Consider the following 23,015-nt stretch of genomic DNA (forward strand, 5'->3'; position numbering starts at 1 on the left):
TACTGTCGATTTCCTCTTTTATAGCTGTTAGCAGTTTCCTTATGTATTGAGGTGCTTCTATGTTGGGTGCATATATATTTATAATTGTTATATCTTCTTCTTGGATTGATCTCTTGATCATTATATAGTGTCTCTCCTTGTGTCTTGTAACATTCTTTATTTTAAAGTCATTTTATCTTTTATGAGTATTGCTACTCCAGCTTTCTTTTCCATTTGCATGGAATATCTTTTGCCATCCCCTCACTTTCAGTCTGTATGTGTCCCTAGGTTGAAGTGGGTCTCTTGTAGCCAGCATATAGATGGGTCTTGTTTTTCTGTCCGTTCAGCGAGCCTGTGTCTTTTGGTTGGAGAATTTAATGCATTTACGTTTAAGATAATTATTGATATGTGTGTTCCTGTTACCATTTTCTTAATTGTTTTGGGTTTGTTTTTGTAGGTCCTTTACTTCTTTTGTGTTTCCCACTTAGAGAAGTTCGTTTAGCATTTGCTGTAGAGCTGGTTTGGTGATGCTGAATTCTCTTAGCTTTTGCTTGTCTGTAAAACTTTTGATTTCTCCATTGAATCTGAATGAGATCCTTGCCGGGTAGAGTAATCTTGGTTGTAGGTTCTTCCCTTTCATCACTTTAAGTATATCATGCCACTTCCTTCTGGTTTGTAGAGTTTCTGCTGAGAAATCAGCTGTTAATCTTATGGAGTTCCCTTGTATGTTATTTGTCATTTTCCCTTGCCGCTTTCAATAATTTTTCTTTGTCTTCAATTTTTGCCAATTTGATTACTGTGTGTCTCGGCATGTTTCTCCTTGTGTTTCTCCTGTATGGGACTCTCTGCGCTTCCTGGACTTGGGTGGCTATTTCCTTTCCCATGTTAGGGAAGTTTTCGACTATAATCTCTTCAAATATTTTCTCTGGTCCTTTCTGTCTCTCTTCTTCTGGGACCCCTATAATGTGAATGTTGTTGCATTTAATGTTGTCGCAGAGTTCTCTTAGGCTGTCTTCATTTCTTTTCATTCTTTTTTCTTTATTCTGTTCCGCGGCAGTGAATTCCACCATTCTGTTTTCCAGGTCACTTATCCGTTCTTCTTCCTCAGTTATTCTGCTATTGATTCCTTCTAGTGTAGTTTTCATTTCAGTTATTGTATTGTTCACCTCTGTTTGTTTGTTCTTTAATTCTTCTAGGTCTTTGTTAAACATTTCTTGCATCTTCTCGATCTTTGACTCCATTCTTTTTCCGAGGTGCTGGATCATCTTCACTATCATTATTTTGAATTCTTTTCTGGATGGTTCCCTATCTCCACTTCATTTAGTTGTTTTTCTGGGGTTTTATCTTGTTCCTTCATCTGGTATATAGCCCTCTGCCTTTTCATCTTGTCTGTCTTTCTCTGAATGTGATTTTTGTTCCACAGGCTCCAGGATTGTAGTTCTTCTTGCTTCTGCTCTCTGCCCTCTCATATATTTTTTAAAGTGGCTGTCTGCACCCAACTTTATTGAGATACAATTGACATATAACATTGTGTAATTTTAAGGTATACAATGTGATCATTTGATACATGTATATATCGCAAAATGATTACCATGATCTGGTTAGTTAACAAATCCATCACCTCACGTAATTACCTCTGTGTGTGAGGTGAGAACGTGTAAGATCTACTCTTAGCAACTTTCAAGTATATGATACAGCGTTGTTAACTACAGTCACTATGCTGTACATTAGATTCCCCAGAACTTACTCATCTTATAATTGGAAGTTTGTACCCTTTGGGCGTCTCCCCATTTCCCCCGCCCCATTGTTTCATATTTTAATCTTTCATTTCAATGTTAGGACCTTCTTTTCTCTCTGTCCTTCCCTCTTTTTTCAATTCATTTTTCTCAGTTATATTTATCTGTAAGTACTTGGAAAGCTATGCTTGACTACAGTCGTTAATGAAAAATATTTGACATGAAGAGACTTTTGACTCAGTTATCAAGTTCTTTTCTTGTCCTCCTTCTAAGAACCTTTTTAGTTATCTATTTCTGTCCCTGAGTCCAGTAGATGTCTAGATTCCCGATGCTTTTTCCTGAATTTCAGACTCTCTAGAATTTTCAATCCCCCTCCCCCCATTTTTTGAGTCAGTTTTAGTCAATATATTATTTTGGACTATTTCTTTGGCAAGTAATATAATTCAGACTAGATTAAGTGAGAAAAGGGAATCATCCAGAAGTATTCAGAGCTTCAGGCACAGCTGGATCTGGGTGCTAAAATGTTTTTAGGTGCTCTCCCTATCACTTAGCTACTCTCTTCTGACTTCACATTCCTGTAGTCTTTCCCTAAGAGATATCAAAAGTATTCACTAAATTTTCCAAGCTTATATCCCACCAGGCAACAACCTAACATGGGAAAAGAGCAACCTTTTTCCTGTAGGGAAAAATCCAGGGCTTACTCTCACCAGACTAACGTGGGTCACACCTGTGCCTGAATTATCCACTATGAGTAAGGAGATGGAATATGCTCATTGACTGGTCTAGGTCACATGTCCAACCCTGAGGCCAAGAGGTGGGCATGTCCAGCCCACTTGCGACAGATGGACTGAAAGTGGTGGAGGGAGGCTCTCTGGAGTGTGACTGGAGTAGGGATGCTGGACAGGGTAGGTGATGCCCACTCTACCACTGCTTGTCTACAAGCTGACTAGATAGGATTGCCCGAGTCCCAGCCCTTCCACCTCTCCCACTCCTCCTGTTGGGGACTATTCCTCTTTCGAGGCAGGAAGTGTAAGGAACCCTAGGATAATTGTTTAACTGCTGTGGTAACCAGCCTTGTTTTCAGTCCCTTATGACCAAGGTCCCATAACTGTCATACTACTTTGGTCCCAATCACATCACCCTGTGGTATTTTCTCCATAGCACTAGTTTATACTTTCCTTCCATGTTGTTTATTTATTTTTTACCTCATTGATTCTGCTTGCTCTAGTTTATACCCCAACTCGATTTAATGACCCCGTCTATAAATTTCACTCCGACATCAGCTTCAGTTGCTAATGACCCCATTCTCTATATTCCCCAACTTATATATTCCAAAGTAAGATTGTGTTGAGCCTGTAGAGCAGGAAAAAATAATTTTCCTTTTATTCTTCTAAGTTCTCTCTGGGATCTCTATAACTAAAGGCAGATTAACAAGAGAAAAACAAACAGAAGTTTATTAACAAGTATACCTCATATATACATGGGAGATACCCAGGGAAAAATGACTAACTCTCCTAGGTGGCTTAGAATTCAGGCTCAAATACCAACTTGCGCCAAAGACAAAGAGAGAAAGGTGTGGGGAGTCAGTAATGGGGAGGTGACCAGGAAGAAATAGGAGAACAAGAGTATGGTTTATTATGCAAATTTAAGTGGGTGCCTTTTCCTTTGCTAAGAGTGTCTGTCTTATGATTTAAAGTCTTCCTTCTCTTCCTGGAATGGAGAGGGAGACAGCCTTACAAGTGGAGTTTTTTTAATAAATGTAAATTTCACTTAAAGGGTGACTTCTACTCTGTTTCTAGATCGTTTCCTGTGTTGTCTGCTGTTTCTCAAAATCATCAGCTCAAAATAAGCCTTAAGCCAGAGGCATATTTTGGGGTGCTATATTCTCCTATCCTTCAAATCTAAGTTATCTTTCAGCCATATCATAGATCCACGGTCAGTCTACAGATTAGGGGCTCTTAATGTGCCCATCTGTACTCCTGCCAGCTATGGCTGGGGGGCGGAAGGCGGGTTTGTTCTGTGCTCAAAACATGGCTGACTAAAAGGAGCCCATGGCTTCAGTAGGAGCCCCGAACAGGGCAGCTTCCTGTATAAGGGGCTGTGGGCAGAGCACAAACTAACATTTCTATACATGTCTGGAAAATACCTCTAAAGATGTTACTACTATAAAGTGTTGGAGATGTTTGCTTTTGATCAAACAGACTGAATTCTCAGCACCACTATCTCCCTCAGGACTCACTGCTTCTTGTGGGTCCTAAGTTGTCTCTTAATGCACTGACGAAGCTCTCCAGACCCCAAATACTTCTTGTCTCCTACAAATGGTGACTGAGCACTTTCTACCTCTCCTTTAAACTACCTCTCTCTTCTCCGGCCATGGTCGAATACCTCCTGTAGATTAAAGATGGAAGAAGGAGCATTTCACCATTTGTCCTTGACTCATGCCCTGTGCTATTCTTCCAGCGGGGCCTGAACATTGATGAGGAGTTCATCCTGCAACAGTTTGACATTGACTGTCAGAGCAAACCAAGCTATAATGTGCTCCATACAATGAGACCCAGCCAGGTTCCTCTGGAGCTAAAGAAAAGGATTGGGCTGAATAACCTGCAGGAGCCACAGTTTTCCCAGAAACTGCACTATGAGCAGAGACTTCAGAAACCACAGGTAACTGCAAAAAGGGAGAAGAACTGAGAATCAAAGGAAATTAAATCGTATTCAAGTATTAAATGTTCTTGACTTCTGGTACTTCAGAAGGCACTGACCTTTTTCAGGAAAATTCTTGAAATTTTTTTGATGTTTAACATTTGTAAAAAATACAATAAATAAACATTTGTTAAATGAATGAATATTTAATACATCTTAAAAAGTCAGTTATACAAACAAGGCAGGCCATTCAGCATTATTGTTAATATCTGAACAGTCATTATTTCCCTCTTTATGTGTCTTATATGTTGAGACAACCTCTTTGTGTGTTTTATATGTTGAAATCTATCTCTTTATGTGTTTTACATGTTGAAATTCTAATAGTCAGTAGAAATATACGTGAATGTTTATTATTGCAAGAGTAAGATGCTGCAGTTAACAGTTGTGAACACTGTGTATGTCCAAAGAATTCTTGAATTTTTATGGCGGTCTTTTCGACCACAGACCATCATTCTTGACCATATGCTTGCCTGATAATTAACAAATCGCTCAGTTTCCCAGCACCAATTTCCTGTGAAGACAGAACAAGGAAGCAGAGATGAGAAAAAACAAGCTATGTTCTAAAGGGAAGTACTATGGGCCCCTGAGTACTTTTCTACACAATGTTTTAGTGCAAATATATATACACAAGTCAAATTGTGCCAGTCCAACGACAGATTTACGTGCCTAAGTGTGGGTGGGAAGCGGGGAGATTACAGAGTTAGTTTCTCTGGAAGTGAAGATAATAATTTCCCTCTGTCTTTTACACATAATCTTTGATACTATATTTCCAATATTTTTGACATACCAGCTTTGTCCTTTCATAATTGAACATGATCAGCTGACCTATTTTTACATTCATGATGTTTTCCGTCTTTGTCTCTGTTGCATAAAGTTTATGAAAACTATGCATTCCATCACTAATTCAGCACTTAAAATTTTCCATTCTCCTCTCATCTTTCTAAAGGGTAAAATGCAGAATGATGCTGGACAGGCAAATTATATCCATGTGGTTCAGGCACATGGGACCTGAACCACTGCTTGTTCTGAATCTGGGCTGAATGAAATTGCTCAATTCTCTGTATTTACAAATAATTGCACAAATGCTGCTTTATAAAGCATGGTGGTTATTGCCAAAATCGAACTTTTGACTGGCCAATGGAGGATCACTATGCAAAAGTTCAAATAGATTTCCACAGAGTATCATTTTCCTTCTGCCTGAAGGACTTCCTTTAATAGTTCTAGTGTAGATCTGCGGGTGATGAATTCTTCCAGCTTTTCTATGTCTGAAGATATCCTTGTTCTTCCTTCATTTTTAAAGATATTTTTGTGGGTATAGAATTCTAGGTTCAAAGTTTTTTGTTTGTTTGTTTTTAGTCCTTTAAAACTGTTGCTCCACCGTCCTCCTGGTTGTGTTGTTTCTGAAGAGAAATCTTATGTCATCCTTATCTTTGTTTTTCTGGACCTGTTTTTTCTTGGCTGCTTTTAATACTTTCTCTTTGTCACTGGTTTTGAGCAGTGTGATTATTATACACATTGGTGTATATGTCTTCATGTTTCTTGTATCTGGAAAAGTTTGATCCTTTTGGGTCTTGCTTTTAAGAACTGTTGAGAAGGGTCAAAATAATGTTTAGTCTAGGGCTAACTCCCTACTACCGATGCAAGACCCTTCGTGTATTCTACCCAGTATCCTGTGAATCTTCGAGTTTCTCAGGAGGGAACAGGCCCTGGCCCTGGCTCTGTGTGCATGCAGGACACTGTTCTCTCTAATCCTTTTGGTTAGTTCTTTCCCAGACCTCAGGTGGTTTCCTCCCAGACATACACAGATGGAGACCCTCTGCAAACCTCTGTAGTTCCCTCTCTGTGCAGCTCTTTCCTTTCTGTTACTCTGGGCTGCAAACTTTAGCTGCCTTGGTCTTCCTGGACTCTCAGTTCTGTCTTCTCAACTCAGAAAGTCCGCTAGGTTCCTCCTGGGCTCCTTCTCCTGCTCTGTGGCCTGGGAACTCTCTGCAGACAGTGAACTGGGGCAGTTGGGGGCTTATTCACTTTTTGCCTCTCAGGGATCACTGTCCTTTGCTATTTGATGTCCAGTGTCTTATAAATAAATATATATATATATATTCAATATATATCTATATTTCGTTTTTTGGTTGTTGCAGGTGTAAGGATAAATCTGGTCCCTATTCCGGGGATGGAATCTCCATCTTTATTTTCTTATTCCACATACTCTCAGGCCTGTTATCCTCTGCTCTTTGATGTTCTTTAAAACTCTGAGCTTTTCGACTACCTTACCTTTGCTCACAGTATTCTCTCTGCCTGACGTGCCCCTCTTCTCATGTCTACACTCTTACATCTTCCTTTAGACACAGGTCAGATGCCAATATTTCCATGGAGTTTTCTCCAGGTCCTTCGGTTGACATTAACTTATTCTTACTTCTAATCTCTCACAGCAGTTTCTGCCTCTATTGTAGCATGTTTCTCTTGGCCCTGTATATTCATTCATGCATTTATTTATACATTAATTCAACAAACACTTCTGAGCATCTGTTACTATGTGCCGAAAAGTGCTGGGAGCAAATGAAGGACTGTTTCCTGCATTTAAGGAGCTTACGGTCTAGTGAGGTCAATGGATAAATGACTAACTATAATGAAATGATGTCATGGTTCATCCGGGTTGTAGGAAGAAGTAACCAGTTCCACCAGGCATGGGCTGAGGGTGGGTACAGTTAAGACTTCACAGAAGAAATTATGTTTGTACTGAATCTTGAAAGATCACCAGGTACCCAGCCACCTAACGTATTCCAGAGCTCAAGTTCTTTAGTGGAGCAGTATGTAGATTCCGTTCCTCTCTCTTCCTTTCTGTTTTCCTCTCTTTCCTCTCCTACCCTCCTTCCTTTAATTCAGTGGTTCTCAGCCAGGACAATTTTGTCCCCTTCCCCACCCCCACACCCCACCAGGGATATTTGGCAACGTTGGAGATGACGTTTTTGGTTGTCACAATTTGGAGATGCTACTGGCATCTCGTGGGTGGAGACCAGGAATGCTGCCCAACATCTTACAATGCATAGGACAGCACCACCGGCCCCCACCTCCAGCAAAGAATTATCCAGCTCAAAATGTCAATAACGCTGAAGTTAAGAAACCTGACTTTAACCCAACAAATATTTATTGAGCACCTGTTGTGTCCTAAGTATTGTTCTAGATGCCAGGGGGATGTAGCGGCGAACAAGCTCAGAAGCTTACATTTTAGAAGGTCAGAGGTGAGACAACAAACAATCAGAAAAATATACAGCATATCAAGCGGCGATAAGTGCTGTTCAGAAAAATGAGGCAGGGAAAGAAGACAAGCAGTGTTGTGCGGGGTTACAGTTTTTGAATTGGGTGGTCAGGGAAGATACAACTGAAAAGATGACCTGAAATAGGTAAGAGAGTGAGCCCTGTGGGTGTCTTGGGGAAGAGCATCATGGAGAAGGAACAGTGAGTGCAAAGGCACTGAGGCAGCAGTGTGATAGGTGCTCTAGAAACAGCAAGGAGGTCAGTCTGCTTGGATTGGAGGGATCATAATGCTGAATCCAGCTCTGAGAAGGGATTTCCCTCCCCTCTGCTCTGTCCCATCATCTCTGTTTCAGGCAGGTGTTTCTGGCTTGACTCTAGAATGGCCACACGTTCCACCTCATAGTTTAGATATGAGTGAGAAGACGGAGGAGCAGGGTCTTTGTGTTTCATGTTTCTTTGTCCTACACAAGCGTTAGACCTCCTTTCATGAGACAATGAGCGGGTATTGCATCACAGCATCAGGCTGTGAACCAGCAGATGCACTCCTGAGGAATGGGAGAAAGAAAGGAAAGACATCTCTTCCTCCCCCTCTTTCTCTCTTCCTCCCCCTCTTTCTCTCTTCCTCCCCCTCTTTCTCTCTTCCTCCCCCTCTTTCTCTCTTCCTCCCCCTCTTTCTCTCTTCCTCCCCCTCTTTCTCTCTTCCTCCCCCTCTTTCTCTCTTCCTCCCCCTCTTTCTCTCTTCCTCCCCCTCTTTCTCTCTTCCAATTAAAGAGGCGAGGGACTTCCCTGGTGGTCCAGTGGTTGAGACTTCACGCTCCCAATGCAGGGGGCCGGGTTCGATCCCTGGTCAGGGAACTAGATCCCGTACGCTGCAACTAAGAGTTCGCATGCTGCAACTAAAAAGATCCCGCATGCCACAACTGCAGATCCCACACACGGCGGCCATGAAGATCCCACGTGCCGCAACTCAGACATGGTGCAGCCAAATAAATAAATAAATACATAAATATTTTTTTAATTAAAAACTAAAGAGGCAAGAGACTGGTGTTGAATAGCATTTGGATCAAAAGTAGTGTACCATTTACAAAGCTGAGTATAGAGCTGGGCTCACAGAGAGGCTGATAACTTCTTATTTTGGTTGACTGAGTATTGTTGAAGGTCATTACCCTTCACTGAAATATGTGATTCTTACATGAGTTCTAGCTGCTTCACATAGTTCTCTCCTTTAGTCTTCCCAACAACCCTATGGGGTAGATACTATTATCTCTATTTTACAAATGAAGCATTTAACTAACTTGTCCATGGACTCATAGCTACTAAGTGGGGAAGGCTGGATTTGAGCCCAGGTTTGTCTAAATCCAAAAGCCATTCTTAACTACCACATTATTTTCTCAGTCATGAACTTTTCATGTTACCTTTGTAAATCAAAGCACACTGAAACTTCATAAAATACTTTGGCAAGGAGTAACCATAGATTAAAAATAAATGATACTGCTTTCATAAGCTAAATCTTAGCTTTATTGAAATGACAAACCAAACAAACTAATGAAATTGGGAATTATGTTATTTCTACAGAATCCTTATAAACCAAAGTGGGTGAAGATGAGGTACGGAGCATGGTATCTGAACACCAAGTTGTGGAAAAAGCAAAGAGCTGATGAGCCTTTGGTTGACCCCAAGGTCTTACATAAAGCTCAAGATGAGAATATGAAAAAGGAGCTATGGGAACAGGTATGTGTATATGCTGAGACTTGATCATCTGAGCTGAAGGTTGTCACAGTGCAAATGCCACCTCATATTGAAGTCAGTTCACAAGACATGGGTGCAATCGTGTGCTGGTAAGGGACACCATGATGACATGACTCTCTTGCTGGAAACACATGACTTTTGACTATTCTTGATTGAGTTCATTTGGAAGGTGAAATGGTCTTAAAGAACTGAATTACAATGATATAAACTTCAACATCCCAAATTTTAAATTCCAATAAATAAAAGGAAAAGCCAAATGAATGCATGAATACCCCTAAGATGTTGGGACTGGATCAAATCTTTTTTGATTATCATGCCCTTTGGAGTTAAGATCTAAAATTTGTGGATATATACTGAGTAGGAAAACACTCCCGTTTCTTCCTCTACCACTCTCAATTCTGGTCAGCAAATGTGTCGGGGTTTTTTTCCCCACACCACACAATTCTCTAATTCCCTGACACCAGCTGGATGTCCTATAATTTTACTCAATTCTGATACCACCTACCTGGAGAGAGCATCAGATCCCACAGGTTAAGGGCTCAGTCCCACAAAACTGCCCCCACTGCAAATGCCAGTCTCAAGTCCAGGTTGTCACCTGTGCTTCTGACTGACTGGCTATAAATCAGAGGTTCACACGACACCCTCCTTGAGTCTGATCATCTGCTAGAACAGCTCACAGAACTCAGGAAAACAGTTTACTTCCAATCTAGTAAGATTACCAGTTTATTATAAAGAGGTACACTCCGGAGCAACCAGATGGAGGAGATGCCTAGGGTAAGGCACGTGGGGAGGGGCTTGGAGCTTCCTTGCCTTCTCCAGGTACCTTTACATGTTCACCGACTTGGAAGCTCTCCAAACCCCCTCCTTTGGGTTTGTATAGAGGCTTCATTACATTGGTGTCATTGATTACATCATTGGCCATTAGTGATTAATTCAACCTCCAGCTCCTCTCGCCTCCCTGGAGCCGGGGAGGTTCAGCTGAAAGTGCCAATCCTCTAATCACGTGGTTGGTTTCCCTGGCAACCAGCCCCCATCTAGTAGGTATCTAGGGGCTTTCCAAAAAAACACGTCATTAAGATAAATTGCAATGTGGTTGAAAGGGGCTTGTTATGAATAAGGAAAGACTCTCACCGTTGTGGCTCTCATCACTTAGGAAATTCCAAGGGTTTTAAGGCCTCTGTGCCAGGAATGGGAAGAAGACCCAATATGTCTTATTATAAATCACAGTATCACAATGATTAATCTCAAATACATTAGATTCCGGACATCCTAGGTCAATAATGATCTAATTGATAAAATGTGTTGCTTATCCTTGATACAAGGGTAAGAAAAAGAACAGAGAAAGGAGAGAAGGTTGGCTATCTTTCGAAAGCCTTTGTATTCATCAACTTCTGAACGTTATTTACACACATATTCCTAAATGAGAAGGAAGTCGTTTAAAATAACATACTTGATAAATGGCTACGTGCTTTTAATTAGGACAAATAATGAAATCAAGCTTCTGACAGCTGACCGGTTTTTTAAAGTGTGGACCCTCTTTTAGGAGGAGTTACTTGCAGACCTTCATGGAACAGCTGCCTTTAAGGATTTCATTCTGCGCAGGGGCTACAGGATGCCGAGTGTGAGTAAAGGGCCGGAAAGACCTCGGAAAGACCTGCTGAGGGGCTCACAGTTGTTGATGGGAAGGGGTCAGCACCCTGACAAAATCAAAATACTTCTTCTACAGGGACACACCAGGACTCAGCCCTGGGAGAAGGGGTGTGCTTTCCCCAGACGGGGGCCCACAGATGGGCTTTGGCGTCCTGCTCTTTTCAGGAGCAGACAGGAGCCTGTTTGGCTCCTGCTGTCTCCCTGCTGACTCACCTTCCTTGGGTTTGGCCTTAACGGGGCCAAAGTGAAAGGGATCCATGTGCAGGGCGTGAGCCTGCTACTAAAACAATGAATTCTCCAGGAAGTGTCCAGTCTCCTTCACTTCTACTTCCAAGGAGCCATGCTGGGGTCAGGACGAAGTGGAGCTGGGAGTGGAGCTGGGACTATTATTGTGCTATTTGTGGGGTACATGAGGACGCAGACTAGGGCCAAAGGTCACTTCCCGGACAGCCCTGCAGCCTCTTCTGTTTTTTTTCCACTTTGTCTTTCCCTCTCCCTGAGCTTGTAGTGCTGGTCGTCCCCCCACCTCCCACGTGGAGGGCTCCCCCGGGAGGCCACAGATAACAAGAGTGGGGTGGGAGGCTGGCAGAGCAGACCGTTTAGCAGGAGGGCCTGCAGCCTGGAGATCTGTCCCCAGACCAGCCCTGTCACCATGGCAGGAAGCCAGCTGGGCCTGGGGCCCAAGTCGTGGCTGATAAGTTCTGTGTTTGTCCAGAGTCCCCTGTGCTCACGGCCCGTGGAGTCCTTAGGAGGACATGCAGCCAGATGGTAGAAGTTCCTGGAACTAGGATACTGGATTTCTTTTTTTCTAAGAGCGATAAAACTAACAACAGCTTACACTTACTGGCAAATAGATATATTGACCAATCTCAGATCCAGACTTGTTCAAAGTTAAATCAGGTGATGTGAAGGGAAAGTCTAGAGTACGATAATAGACTAATGGGCTAGAAGATTCCATTCTAGAACTAGGATGAAATCACTCCAATAGCTTTGAGCATCAACAGTGGGCCTACATAAGTATATTTTATAGACTTAGATATAAGTATATATCTTATATATAAGATACTTATATATAAGATATAGTTAATATACTTACACATATTTTTGTACTTATGTATTTAGTCACTGCCTCATCTGCATATATGGCCTACATAAGTATATTTTATATATTTATATGTATAATATATTAAATACGCTTATGTATTTTATATAACATAATTGTATGTATGATTATATATTTATATAATACACACAAAATTATACTTAAGCATAAATATAATTATGTGATATATATGTGTATATACACACACACATACACACACACACACACACACATATATATTCTTCTTGCCAAGGAGATATACGTATATACATATATATCCCTGTTTGCTCTTGACATTATAGTGACTCATAGTTTTTTCTTTAGTGGCAAAAGAGGATGCTTTATTTATTTTGATTTGTCCCCTGTTGGTTTAATCCATTCTGCTGCTGAACATTTAGTTCAATTTTGGGCAAAAGGAAGCATGCCTGACTCACTAGTTACTCTTTTAGCTGCATCAACTAAAGAGAGGTGATGCCCCTGGCTATGGCCGAGTCCCCTGAGAACACCTGTCACTCAAAACCCTGGAATATTTTCTCCCTTTATTCTTACATCCTATATCCTCTATTTTATCAGTAGGATTTCAACTAAAAGAGAGGGGGGAATCTATGATGGTAAATTATCTATCTATCTATATATAAAATCATTACTTATTTAAATTTATATGTGAGCATTCATTCTCTTTTTACTCCCTTAAATGTCTATGTACACCTTGTATACATACATGTTTATGTATGTTACATGAGCATACATACTTAACATACACATTCCAGTATCTGCTGCTGGATTAACTGCTCTGTGCATTACCTACAGCTTCATTCCCTCGGCTACACAGAAGCCCCAGGCCTTTAATAGCAGAGATGAGCAGCACAAGGCTGTGCCGAGCTGGCCCGGGCTGGACTTGGCCACAGAAAAAGTGTGGATTATATCTAGATATTTCTGATGGTGTGCAACTACTTTCCAAAGTCCACCATCTCGCATGGTCTATCATCGACATCAGATTTTGGGTCCTATCAGGATATACATCAGAGTGTGAGACTGTGGATTCGGGTATGGTAGTGGTTGTGACTAGACTGTACAATTTTCGTTTGCCAATTTAAAGGAGTTTCTCTCATCTTTTTTTTTTTTTTTAGTTCCTTGAGAAGATGTGTATGAGGAAGGAATGTAAATGTGAATGTAACAAGACTTCTGTGAAATAACTCAAGCATGGAAGAATCTTGGGAAGATGATTAGACAGATTTCATTTACTATATACTTGGCTATTTCTCTCTCTCTTTAAACATTCAACAAAATTTATAATGAATGTCCCACCATAGTTGTACAATTTTGACTTGGCAACATCCATAAAATTTATAACTAATACAAACATTTCAGAACAGTCTTCTGCTTCAGTTAATCAATATTTTATATATTTTATCAACCGTGAGATCAATTTCATATTTGGTATTCTAACATTTTGGTAGCATTGTCAATATTACATAGTTATATCAACTATTTGTAAAAATAAATAAAACCATAAAAAAGCAGAATTGCTCTATTTCATTTTCCCAGAGTATTATTTTCCCTGGTTTTGAGTGAATAGCTTCTTTACTCTTTCTTTACAATATAATTTTCTTTCATTTTGAATTAAGCTTACTGAGGGTTTTTTGGCATGTTAATCTTGATAATAAGTGTGTACCTATAATATAATGTCATGGGTCATAAAGTTTAATGGAAACTCAAGATGACATATTTTTACATTAAATTTTTAAAAATTATTTTATTTAACATGTTAATGCTCATGTTGAAAATTAGAAAATATAGACTAACAAAAAGAATGTAGAAAATACAAATACTTCCTATAGAGTCAGCAGTAACTACTCTTTACTCATTGGAATGCATCCTTCCAGATCTTTCCCTCTGAAATATCCTCTGGATAATTTAATCAAAGGAATTTATTTAAAGGATATTGGATCCCAAAGTTTTACCAGTTATAGTATTTGTCTTCAAATACAGAATCTCTGGGTGATGGATGACCTTTCATCCTCTGGGTCTGTCATGATCCCATTTCAATAATCTGTAGGCTGTAAGTGAGTCTTTACTATACACTCTATGCATCTGGACACATTAGGGTGATGGAGTACATGACAGAAGCAATGAACGCATAGTGTCAGCCCATTGCTGTGAAATGAGTTCCGGTGTTGAGTGGGATACCGTGGTGGTGAATGAGCATGCAGGAAGTGTAGAAATGTTGGTGTGGGCAGAAGTTTGTTAAGCAGGAAAGCAAATCCAATTGCAGAATAGGTTGCTAGTCTAGTCAGGCCACTTTCCTCTGACTCCCTTGCTGTTTCAACTTGTCATACATGCCCGCTTGGTAGCCCATGGGAGCCCCAAAGCCTGAGAGCCCAGAGGAGGCATCCAGTTCTACCAGGCAAGCTGGGGCAGGATTCTGACATTCAAGTGCTGAGCCAAGATGGTGTTGGCGGTGGTCTGGAGAGAATTCGTTTCTTTCCCTGGACACATTGTTCCTGGCTTTGTTACATTCAAGCCTAATTCACATTAGGGACTCAAGTTTGGTTTTAATTACTGGACAATTATTCCACAGAAGCAGGAGCCAGGGCAGCCTTCGTGAGGGGAAATCCAAGTTGCTGAACCCACGGGGAGCCTGCATTTCTGCCTCCATGCCCAATTTGCCCATGAGATCACTGGGCAACATTGGAATTTCTGGAGAAGGAAGCGGGCTGGCATGCAGAGGATAGGTCAAACTTTTCACCTGATTATTGAGCGCTTCCTCTACAGTGGAGGGCTTTTGGTGGGTATTCACAAAGAACCAAATACTCCCATACTCTGGATCCATTCTGAGCGATCCCCTGTATACCTCTTCTCCCAAATCTCTTTGTCACTATCCCTGCATTCTTGATCCTTCCAAGTCTCTGGCTACTAAGCTAAGCCATCAGCTGCTGACCATTAGCTGGTGACATGCACCTCAGCCCATCTCTCCTTTCAGACAAAGTGTCAACAGGATGAAATGCTTACATTTCTGTCTACTGGAAAATTCCCCTTCTCAGCTGCTCTTCAGGGCCACCCTTGAGTTGGGCTACAGTGTTGTGGCAGTCCACTTGTGGCTGCTGCCGTCATATAGTGGAGGTTGTCTGTTTCATCACTTGGACTTAGAGAACGTCCCCAGGTCAAATGTGTAAGCTGAGGAAGATGACAGGGTGGTAGGAGCGGGCACACCATGCAATTTGTTCTGTCTTCAATTCCTGGTCAAGCCCAGCCCTAAATAGAAAACTTTCACTTGATTACGAGAAGCAAAATAATTTGGTAATTACGTGTGTGGACTTTGGAGCAGGAGGGCCTGGATTCAAACCAAGCTCTGCTACTTATTTGCTATATGACTATGGGGCAAGTTGCTTATCCTCTCTCTGCTTCAGTTTTCTCATCTAAAGTAAGGATAGTAGCAATCATAACAGTACTATCTCCCAGAATGGTGGTGGGGATTAAAGGGAATGTTACCAGTAAAGTGCTTAGAACACAGCCTGGCACTGTGCACACACACTAAATGTTAGCTGACTTTATGGCTTAGTGGATCAGATGACCTTGGTGGACGATGGGCACCAGTCGCTTGGTTACCTAAGGTCTCAGGATCAGGCTGCCGTATTAACTGGTGCCAAGCAACAAACGGAGATTGGTTTCTCCAAAGGAGAACAGTTACGTGCCACAGAGCTCCTGGCTCAGCTGCAAAGCCCTGGGGGCCTGTGCTCTGATTCGCCTTTCTGGACGTGCCGAAGCTCCATTCAGCAGCTCTCTGTGCCACAGGTGCTCTGAGCACGCTGGATACATTGGATCAGAGGGCAGAGATTTCGGGACCAGCTGAAAGCCTTCTCTTGCTTCAGGCTGCCCTCAGAGCCGGCAACCTCTCAGATTACTAAAGCAATGAGCTGAAACAGCACATCTAAATCTGGCCTCCAAAATCCAAAGAGAAGTGCAAGTGGCACATCGTTACATGTTATTTCCAACACCCAGACATAATAGACGTAAATAACCTCAAGAGCATAGATGCTAACAAAAAGGTGTTAAAAACCAGGAAGAGATGAGGTTTTGAGTTCTGTTACCTTTGGTTTTAATATAATTTATTTTAATTGTAAGTCTATTTAAGTTTTAGTAATGACTGTGTTTACCAACCAACTTGCTAAATTCCTGCCAATTTAACAGTTGGCTTTTGTGAGCTAGGATAAACTGCCTCTAGCACATGGGTAGCATTCAAGACAGTGAGGGATGTTAGGGGTGAAGAATAAAGAGAGTTGGCTACCCCGGCCTCCTGCCAGCCTATTTCCACAAAGGTCATTAGAGAGTCCTCGTGCAAAGTGGGAAAATCCTCACCACAGAGGGAGTAGGGAGAACTTCTCTGACAAGGAAGGCTGCAGTGGTTTGGGTCTGCCAGGGAGCAAATGGCAAAAGGGTATTAGATGCTTGAGAGGTTTATTGGGGTGGGAGCGGCAGAACCGAGGGAGAGCCTTTAGATTCTGATGCGTGTGTGATCCCTGCGGAAGGACAGAGGGAGGAAAAGAAGATACGGTCTTGAACTGCAGCACAGTTCAAAGGAAGGTTTGGCCAGGCCAATGGGGAGACCTTAAGTCAAGGTCGCCAAGAGGAGGAGTCGCACATTTTGCTAAAATGGGCCTGCCTTGGCACTTCTGCATGCTCTGTCGTTGGCTGGGAGCAGCCCAGGGGAGTATGGCCTCGGCGAGAGGGCGAAAGATCCAGAGGGGTAGCAGCTGGGTCCATCAGTCATTTGTGTTCCTTGCAACAGGAGATCTGAGCAGCATATTTTCATAGGGTTGGGAGTTTAGGGAACTTGAAGCCATCTGAACATTCCCATATGTTCACAGTTCAGCATTCAGGGTCTCACTCTTTCCCAATCTATACTCTGTCTTCACCTACGAGATCTTACAAAGCTGTGAATTCAAATGATATTTTAATTCAGCAAATTAAAGGATCATTTTTTTTTCTTTTTCTTTCTCAGTTCAATAGCTGCAAGACATGAGATTACTTTAGACAATCCCAAGGACTTTTCTAATTTGGGAGATTTGTGTTTGTTTAAAAAAAGGTCCACAAATTATTTGATGCACCTGTCTTCAAAATGCAGGGCCTAACCCCTTTTCCCCTTGAATGTGGGCTGTACCTAGACTTGATTTTAAGGAACAGAATGTGGAAGAAGTGATGAGGTGTCATTCTGAAACTAAAGCATGAAAGACATTGTGGCTTCCTCGTTCTCACTTGAATCACTTGGGAGAGACTAGCTGCTGTGTTGTGAGGACACCCAAGCTGTCTATGGAAAGGCTCACATGGCAAGGAACTGAAGCCTTCTGCAAATAGCCATGTGAAAAGCCGTCTTGGAAGTGGATCCTTCAGCCCCCATTAAGCCTTCAGATGAGATTGCAACCACTGCTGACATCCTGACTGCAACCATATGAGAGATCCTGAGCCAGAACCACTCAGAGAAGATGCTTCTGAATTCCTAACCCATAAAAATGACTCTAATGTTGGTTGTTTTAAACCATTAAATTTACTGATTATTTGTTATGCAGCAATAGATAACTAATAGATTTTTGTGCCTGGAAGTGGGATGCTATAACAAGAATGTAAAATGTGAAAGGGAACAGGATTGAGAAGTGGGTTGAAACTGGAAGAACTTTGAAGAAACTGTTGGCAGAAGTCTCATAGACTGTGAAGAGGCTGTGGGTGAAGGCTGGCAGGAAAATGAGGTAAATGTAGTTGGAAATTGGGAGAAGTGGTCTCCTTGTTATGTAATAGCAGGAAGTTTATCCATACTGTCACCTGAAGTAACATGGAAAGTAGAAAAACTACCTAATGAACTGGTGATGTGACTAAGGAGATTTTTATACAGAGTGTTGAAGGTACCGCCTGGTTTCTTGCTGCTTATAGTAAAATGCAAGAGGAGATCAATAAGCCAAAGGGACAGTTTAACCAAAAGCAACCAGGACTTGATGGTTTTGTAAACTCCTAGCCTCTCAGATGACAAATGATGTTTAAATTAAGAAATGATTTGTAGCAAAGATCAGATCCAAAAGAACACATCAAAGGACATGCCAGGAAAACATGGTCTAAAGATGAATCCAAGGATGTAATTGTTAAATCCCTTGTTAAGACCTCAGAAAGTTCAAAGGTGATGCTTCAGAGTACATTCAGGCGGACAAAAATGCTACTGAAATTTTTAAAAGTGTGCCTCACAGTTTTAGTCAAACAATAGAGCGTCTAAGGAAGTGGAGGACGTTGTTCTTCAGCATACTCTCAAGGTAGAGAAGGGCTTATCTTCAAGATAGTTGTGGGGAATTCCCTGGCGGTCCAGTGGTTAGGACTCTGTGCTTCCACTGCCCGGGGCCCAGGTTCAGTCCCTGGCTGGGGAGCTAAGATCCCGTAAGCTGCGGCCCCAAATAAAAGAGATTTGTGGTTTTGGCTCATGAATAATGATGTGGACCGTCTAAGATTCACAGGAGACCTGCAAAGTTTTTTGAAGAACTATAGCGCAATAAACACTGCCAGCTTGGACTGAAATGGGGGTCGTCTAGAAAGGGGCTAAGTGTATTTTGCATATGAGAGCAAACTGTTACTGAAGTGAACGTAGGTCAGAATTCTTTCTCAACCTCCCCCTCCAAAGTCATGCCTGCACCACTCCTGCACCAACAGGCCAGCAGAGCTGCTGCAGATTATTCCCAGTTCCGGCACCTCACTGATAGCCATTATATCGCCCATCATTCATCATGTTATCTTCTTTGATTACTCATTAATGGTGTGTCTCCCATACTAGAGTATAAGCTCATGAGGGCAGGGAAGGTATAGGTTTTTCCTAGTGTCCTGCAGAGTGCCTAGAGTCCTACATAGCTGGGGCTCAAACTATGCATTTATTGAATGAATGGATGAATATCAGGAATGGTGAAGCACCAAAAAAGAGGCAAATTTCCCGAAAAAAATTTTTTTAAGAATTGACAGTTATCTTCTTGGGAGAGAGTGAGGTAGACTAGAAAAGGACATACCTAAGCAAAACTATGATGAGGGCAAAGTTTGAGGTGACCATTATCCCCCGTTTCTTGTCTTCTTCCTCTTTTCAGGATTATTCTTTAACTGCTTCCCGATCCCACCCACCTACCCAACCATGGCACTGTAAGTATTGGTAACTGTTAAAATGTGTCAAAAAGAAAGTTGATGTGTCGCCAATACCTTAGAGTGGATTTGCTTGATACTTTAAAATCTAGAGGGAGAACGAACCAAAGGAATGAATTTCTAAAGGAAGAATTTCCTACAGTGGGCTTCTGCCTCGGAGGGGTGGTGAGGGAAGCAGGGCTTCTCCAGTCCTCCACACCAGAATGTACAGTGCCACCTGCTCTGCTCACATAGAAAGTAGGTTCTATGTTTTTGCTCATGCTGCAGAAAAAAAATGGGCTAAGTCATAAAAAAATACAACAGACCAAAATCATTTCTTAAACGGTCAAGGTCACAAATAAAAAAAAAATTAAAACAAGGTATCAATTTTTGTCTATCAAATTGGCAAAGATTTTTTTTAAGACAAAACTAATATTGGCAAAAATGCTAAGAAAAAGGTGCATATATTCAACTTGTGAAAGTGGGAAAAGATACAGACTTTTTGTAGGGCAATTTGGCTATCCAAAGCCTTAAAAAAAACCAAACAGAATAAATAAGCAACTTTGTGTGTGTGTGTGTGTGTGTGTGTACATATGTACAGATGTATATAGCCTTTGACACAACAATTCAATTTCTGGGAATTTTGAGTGAGGCCAGGGATGCTGCTAAACATCCCATAATGCACAGGCACCTCCTCACAACAAAGAATAATCCTGTCTAAAATATCAATAGTGCTGAGGTTGAAAAAGTTGGCCCTATAGCATGTGATCCAAGAGAAGGCAAGGAGGAAGCACAATGCCATTTATAACCTAGTCTTGGAAATCACACATCACCACTTCTGCCATATTCTATTAGAAGTAAGTGGCTAAGTACAGCCCACCTTCAAGAAGAGGAGAACTGAACTCCTCCAAATTTCCTTCGAAGGGAAGAATATCAAATAATTTGTGGCCATAGTATAAGACCAGCGCAGCCTGTCTTTTAGCCACAAATTATTTATGTTGCTCTCATATGCAAAATACACTTATCCCCTTTCTAGACAACCCCCATTTTAGTCCAAGCTGGCAGTGTTTATTGCACTATAGTTCTTCAAAAAACCTTGCAGGTTTCCTGGAATCTTAGACGGTCCACATCATTATTCAAGAGCCAAACCCACAAATCTCTCTCTCTTTTTTTTTTTGGCTGCACTGTGCAACTTGCGAGATATTACTTTCTTACTTTTTAGTCGCCAATATGTATTTAAGATTTAATTACATTGCTGTGTGTAGATCAAGGTCATTGTTGTAACCACTTCATAGCATTTCATCGGCATCCACCATAGTTTACTTATTATTTGCCCACAATGGGCAGCCAGGTGGCCTTGAACTTACGGTTATCCCAAATAACACTATGTGCCCCCTTACAGTCTTGTGCAATCTCTTGGCCATACACGTTCAGGAGGGGGATTGCTGGGTCATGGGGTATACGCATACTTAATTTCACAAAATTCTTCCAGATTGTTCTCCAGATCGTTTGTACCGGTTTACTCTCCCATCAGCAGCATTGCATCTCTCTAATATTTGCCTTTCTGGTGGATGTAAAATGGTGTAATATCTTTGTTTTAATTTGCATTTATCTAACTACCAGTGAATTTGAGCATTTTTGCATCTCTTGCTAGTCATTCATTTATTCAACCAAAAATTACCCGGAGTGCCTATTATGTTCCAGGCACTGGGGAGAAGCATCCCTTGTTCATTTTATACTGGATCTCGTGTCAGGTTTTGTGGGTTTTTTTGGATCAGTTTGTATGAGTTCATCCTATATCTACATATTAGTGCCTTGTCAGTTTTAACAACACGAAAATCTGTTCCCCATCTGGATCTACCTGCTAACTTTGTCTATGGCAGCCTCACTGACGAGATAGCCTTATTTGATGAAGTCAAGAATTTTTTTGGCCTCTTACATTATGCAATATCACAATGACAGTCTCTTGGATTTTGTTCCATTAGTAGTAGTTTGACCATTTACATTCAGGACTTCATTCTATCCGCAGTCCACCATTTTACGTGGTACAAAGTAGTAATCTAACTTTATTCTTCTCTACATAGTGAACTTGTTCTCCTGACACAGATTTTCCTTTGCTCTAAAGGTTTCATCATTCAGCGTAAGAGAGCTCAGCCTGGAGTCTATTCTGGAACTAAGATGAGTCAGAGATTTGCAAACAGTTGCACTTAGAAAATGTCCCTATGAAATACGAAACTGGGCAGCTCCAATGTGACTGCTTTGCAGAAGGTTTGACTTGTGGTTAACATTATGTGGAGTAGCAGAAGCCAGAGGCTTGACAGAAACAGACAGGTGCTGGTGGTGAGTACATCTCCCTAATGAGGTGAGGGCTTGCAGAGAGAGGAATTACAAACCGAGAGCAAGGCTGAAATTCACCATAAATGTTGGAATACTACCAGAGGGATACGCTGGTATCACACATCCGGATTTGCACACTCACTTCTAAAATGTATGCTTTGAAATTTGGACATGGTTTAAAAGCATTAGGATTCAATGTAGCTAGAGTTTCAAGCAGGAGTCCTGGGAGGTCAGAACACTGGGTTCAAATCCCAGCTTGGTCACTCACCAGCTGTATGACCTTGGGCAGATTACTCCTCTCAGGGATTTAACATGAGATAATCCTCATAAAGCACTTAGTTTAGGGCCAGTATATATTCGGTATTCAATGAACAAAGACAATAAAAAGGCCTATTACATAACAAACTTTGTATTCTGGGGAATACAAAGAATAAACAAACTCTGGCCCTCAAGGGATTTATGATCTAATATGGGGATGAGATAAACGACAAAAGTAATTATACCATAAGAGAAAACCTTGTATTTTTCTCTAACAGAGTTACAGTACATAATCAGAGTTCAAAGAAAAGAATGGCATATCAGTTTGAGGGCTGGGGGCTAAGAGTGGGATTGGGGGCTAGGGAAAAGTTCATGGAAGGAAGTGGGTTTTGGGAAACGTCTAAACCAATGAGAGAAGGCTCCCGCGGGAGAGTCCCCGTTTGGCTGTAGTTCAGGTGAACGATAAGAGAAAGGCCTGGAGAGCTTGTTGGGGTGTGTCAGGGAGACCTTGAAGGCTAAAATGGGGTTGGATTTAGTCTGGTAAACAGAGGAGATGCCCTACCCCAGGCTGTGCTTTTAGGAGGATTAAATCAGGAGTGGTTGCAGACTGGATCACAGCCAGAGGGGAGGGAGTTGCGGGAGGATGGTAAGGTCTGGACAGGTGAGGTGGGGTGTGAACGGAGGCGCGGTCACTGGGAAAGGCAGGAAGGGAGCGATGCAACCGGCCTGTGATGGAAGGACCCACAGGACTTCCCAAGGCAACTTCTTCCCCGAGCGGCCATTTCTTTCCTACCTGCTCTGCTTTCCTTAAAAGCTCACCTGGGCTTCCCTGGTGACGCAGTGGTTGAGAGTCCGCCTGCCAAAGAAGGGGACACGGGTTCGTGCCCTGGTCCGGGAAGATCCCACATGCCGCGGAGAGGCTGGGCCCGTGAGCCATGGCCGCTGAGCCTGTGCGTCCGGAGCCTGTGCTCCGCGACGGGAGAGGCCACAACAGTGAGAGGCCCGCGTACCGCAAAAAAAACCAAAACAACAACAACAGAAACAAAAAAACTCACCTGGATTTCCTTTCTCTCACTCAGCTGATAGCTCACCTCACTCATGGGCCCCTG

General features: G+C 41.9%; 1 protein-coding gene across 1 annotated transcript in view; it reads left to right on the plus strand.

The window, feature by feature from the left end:
* FAM47E (family with sequence similarity 47 member E) overlaps window positions 1-11,577 on the plus strand; it is a gene marked incomplete at its 5' end in the record, with an annotated part of 55,810 nt that extends 44,233 nt beyond the window's left edge. The window contains 3 exons of the mRNA XM_079919828.1: window positions 4,176-4,376; window positions 9,246-9,401; window positions 10,963-11,577. Of these exons, the coding sequence (XP_079775954.1) occupies window positions 4,176-4,376; window positions 9,246-9,401; window positions 10,963-11,277 (672 nt within the window). The 3' untranslated portion in view covers window positions 11,278-11,577. The remainder of the gene's footprint in view (window positions 1-4,175; window positions 4,377-9,245; window positions 9,402-10,962) is intronic.
* Window positions 11,578-23,015: the final 11,438 nt, after the last annotated feature.

The sequence above is a fragment of the Stenella coeruleoalba genome (assembly GCF_951394435.1).
Source record: "Stenella coeruleoalba genome assembly, chromosome: 4".
NCBI lineage: Eukaryota > Metazoa > Chordata > Mammalia > Artiodactyla > Delphinidae > Stenella > Stenella coeruleoalba.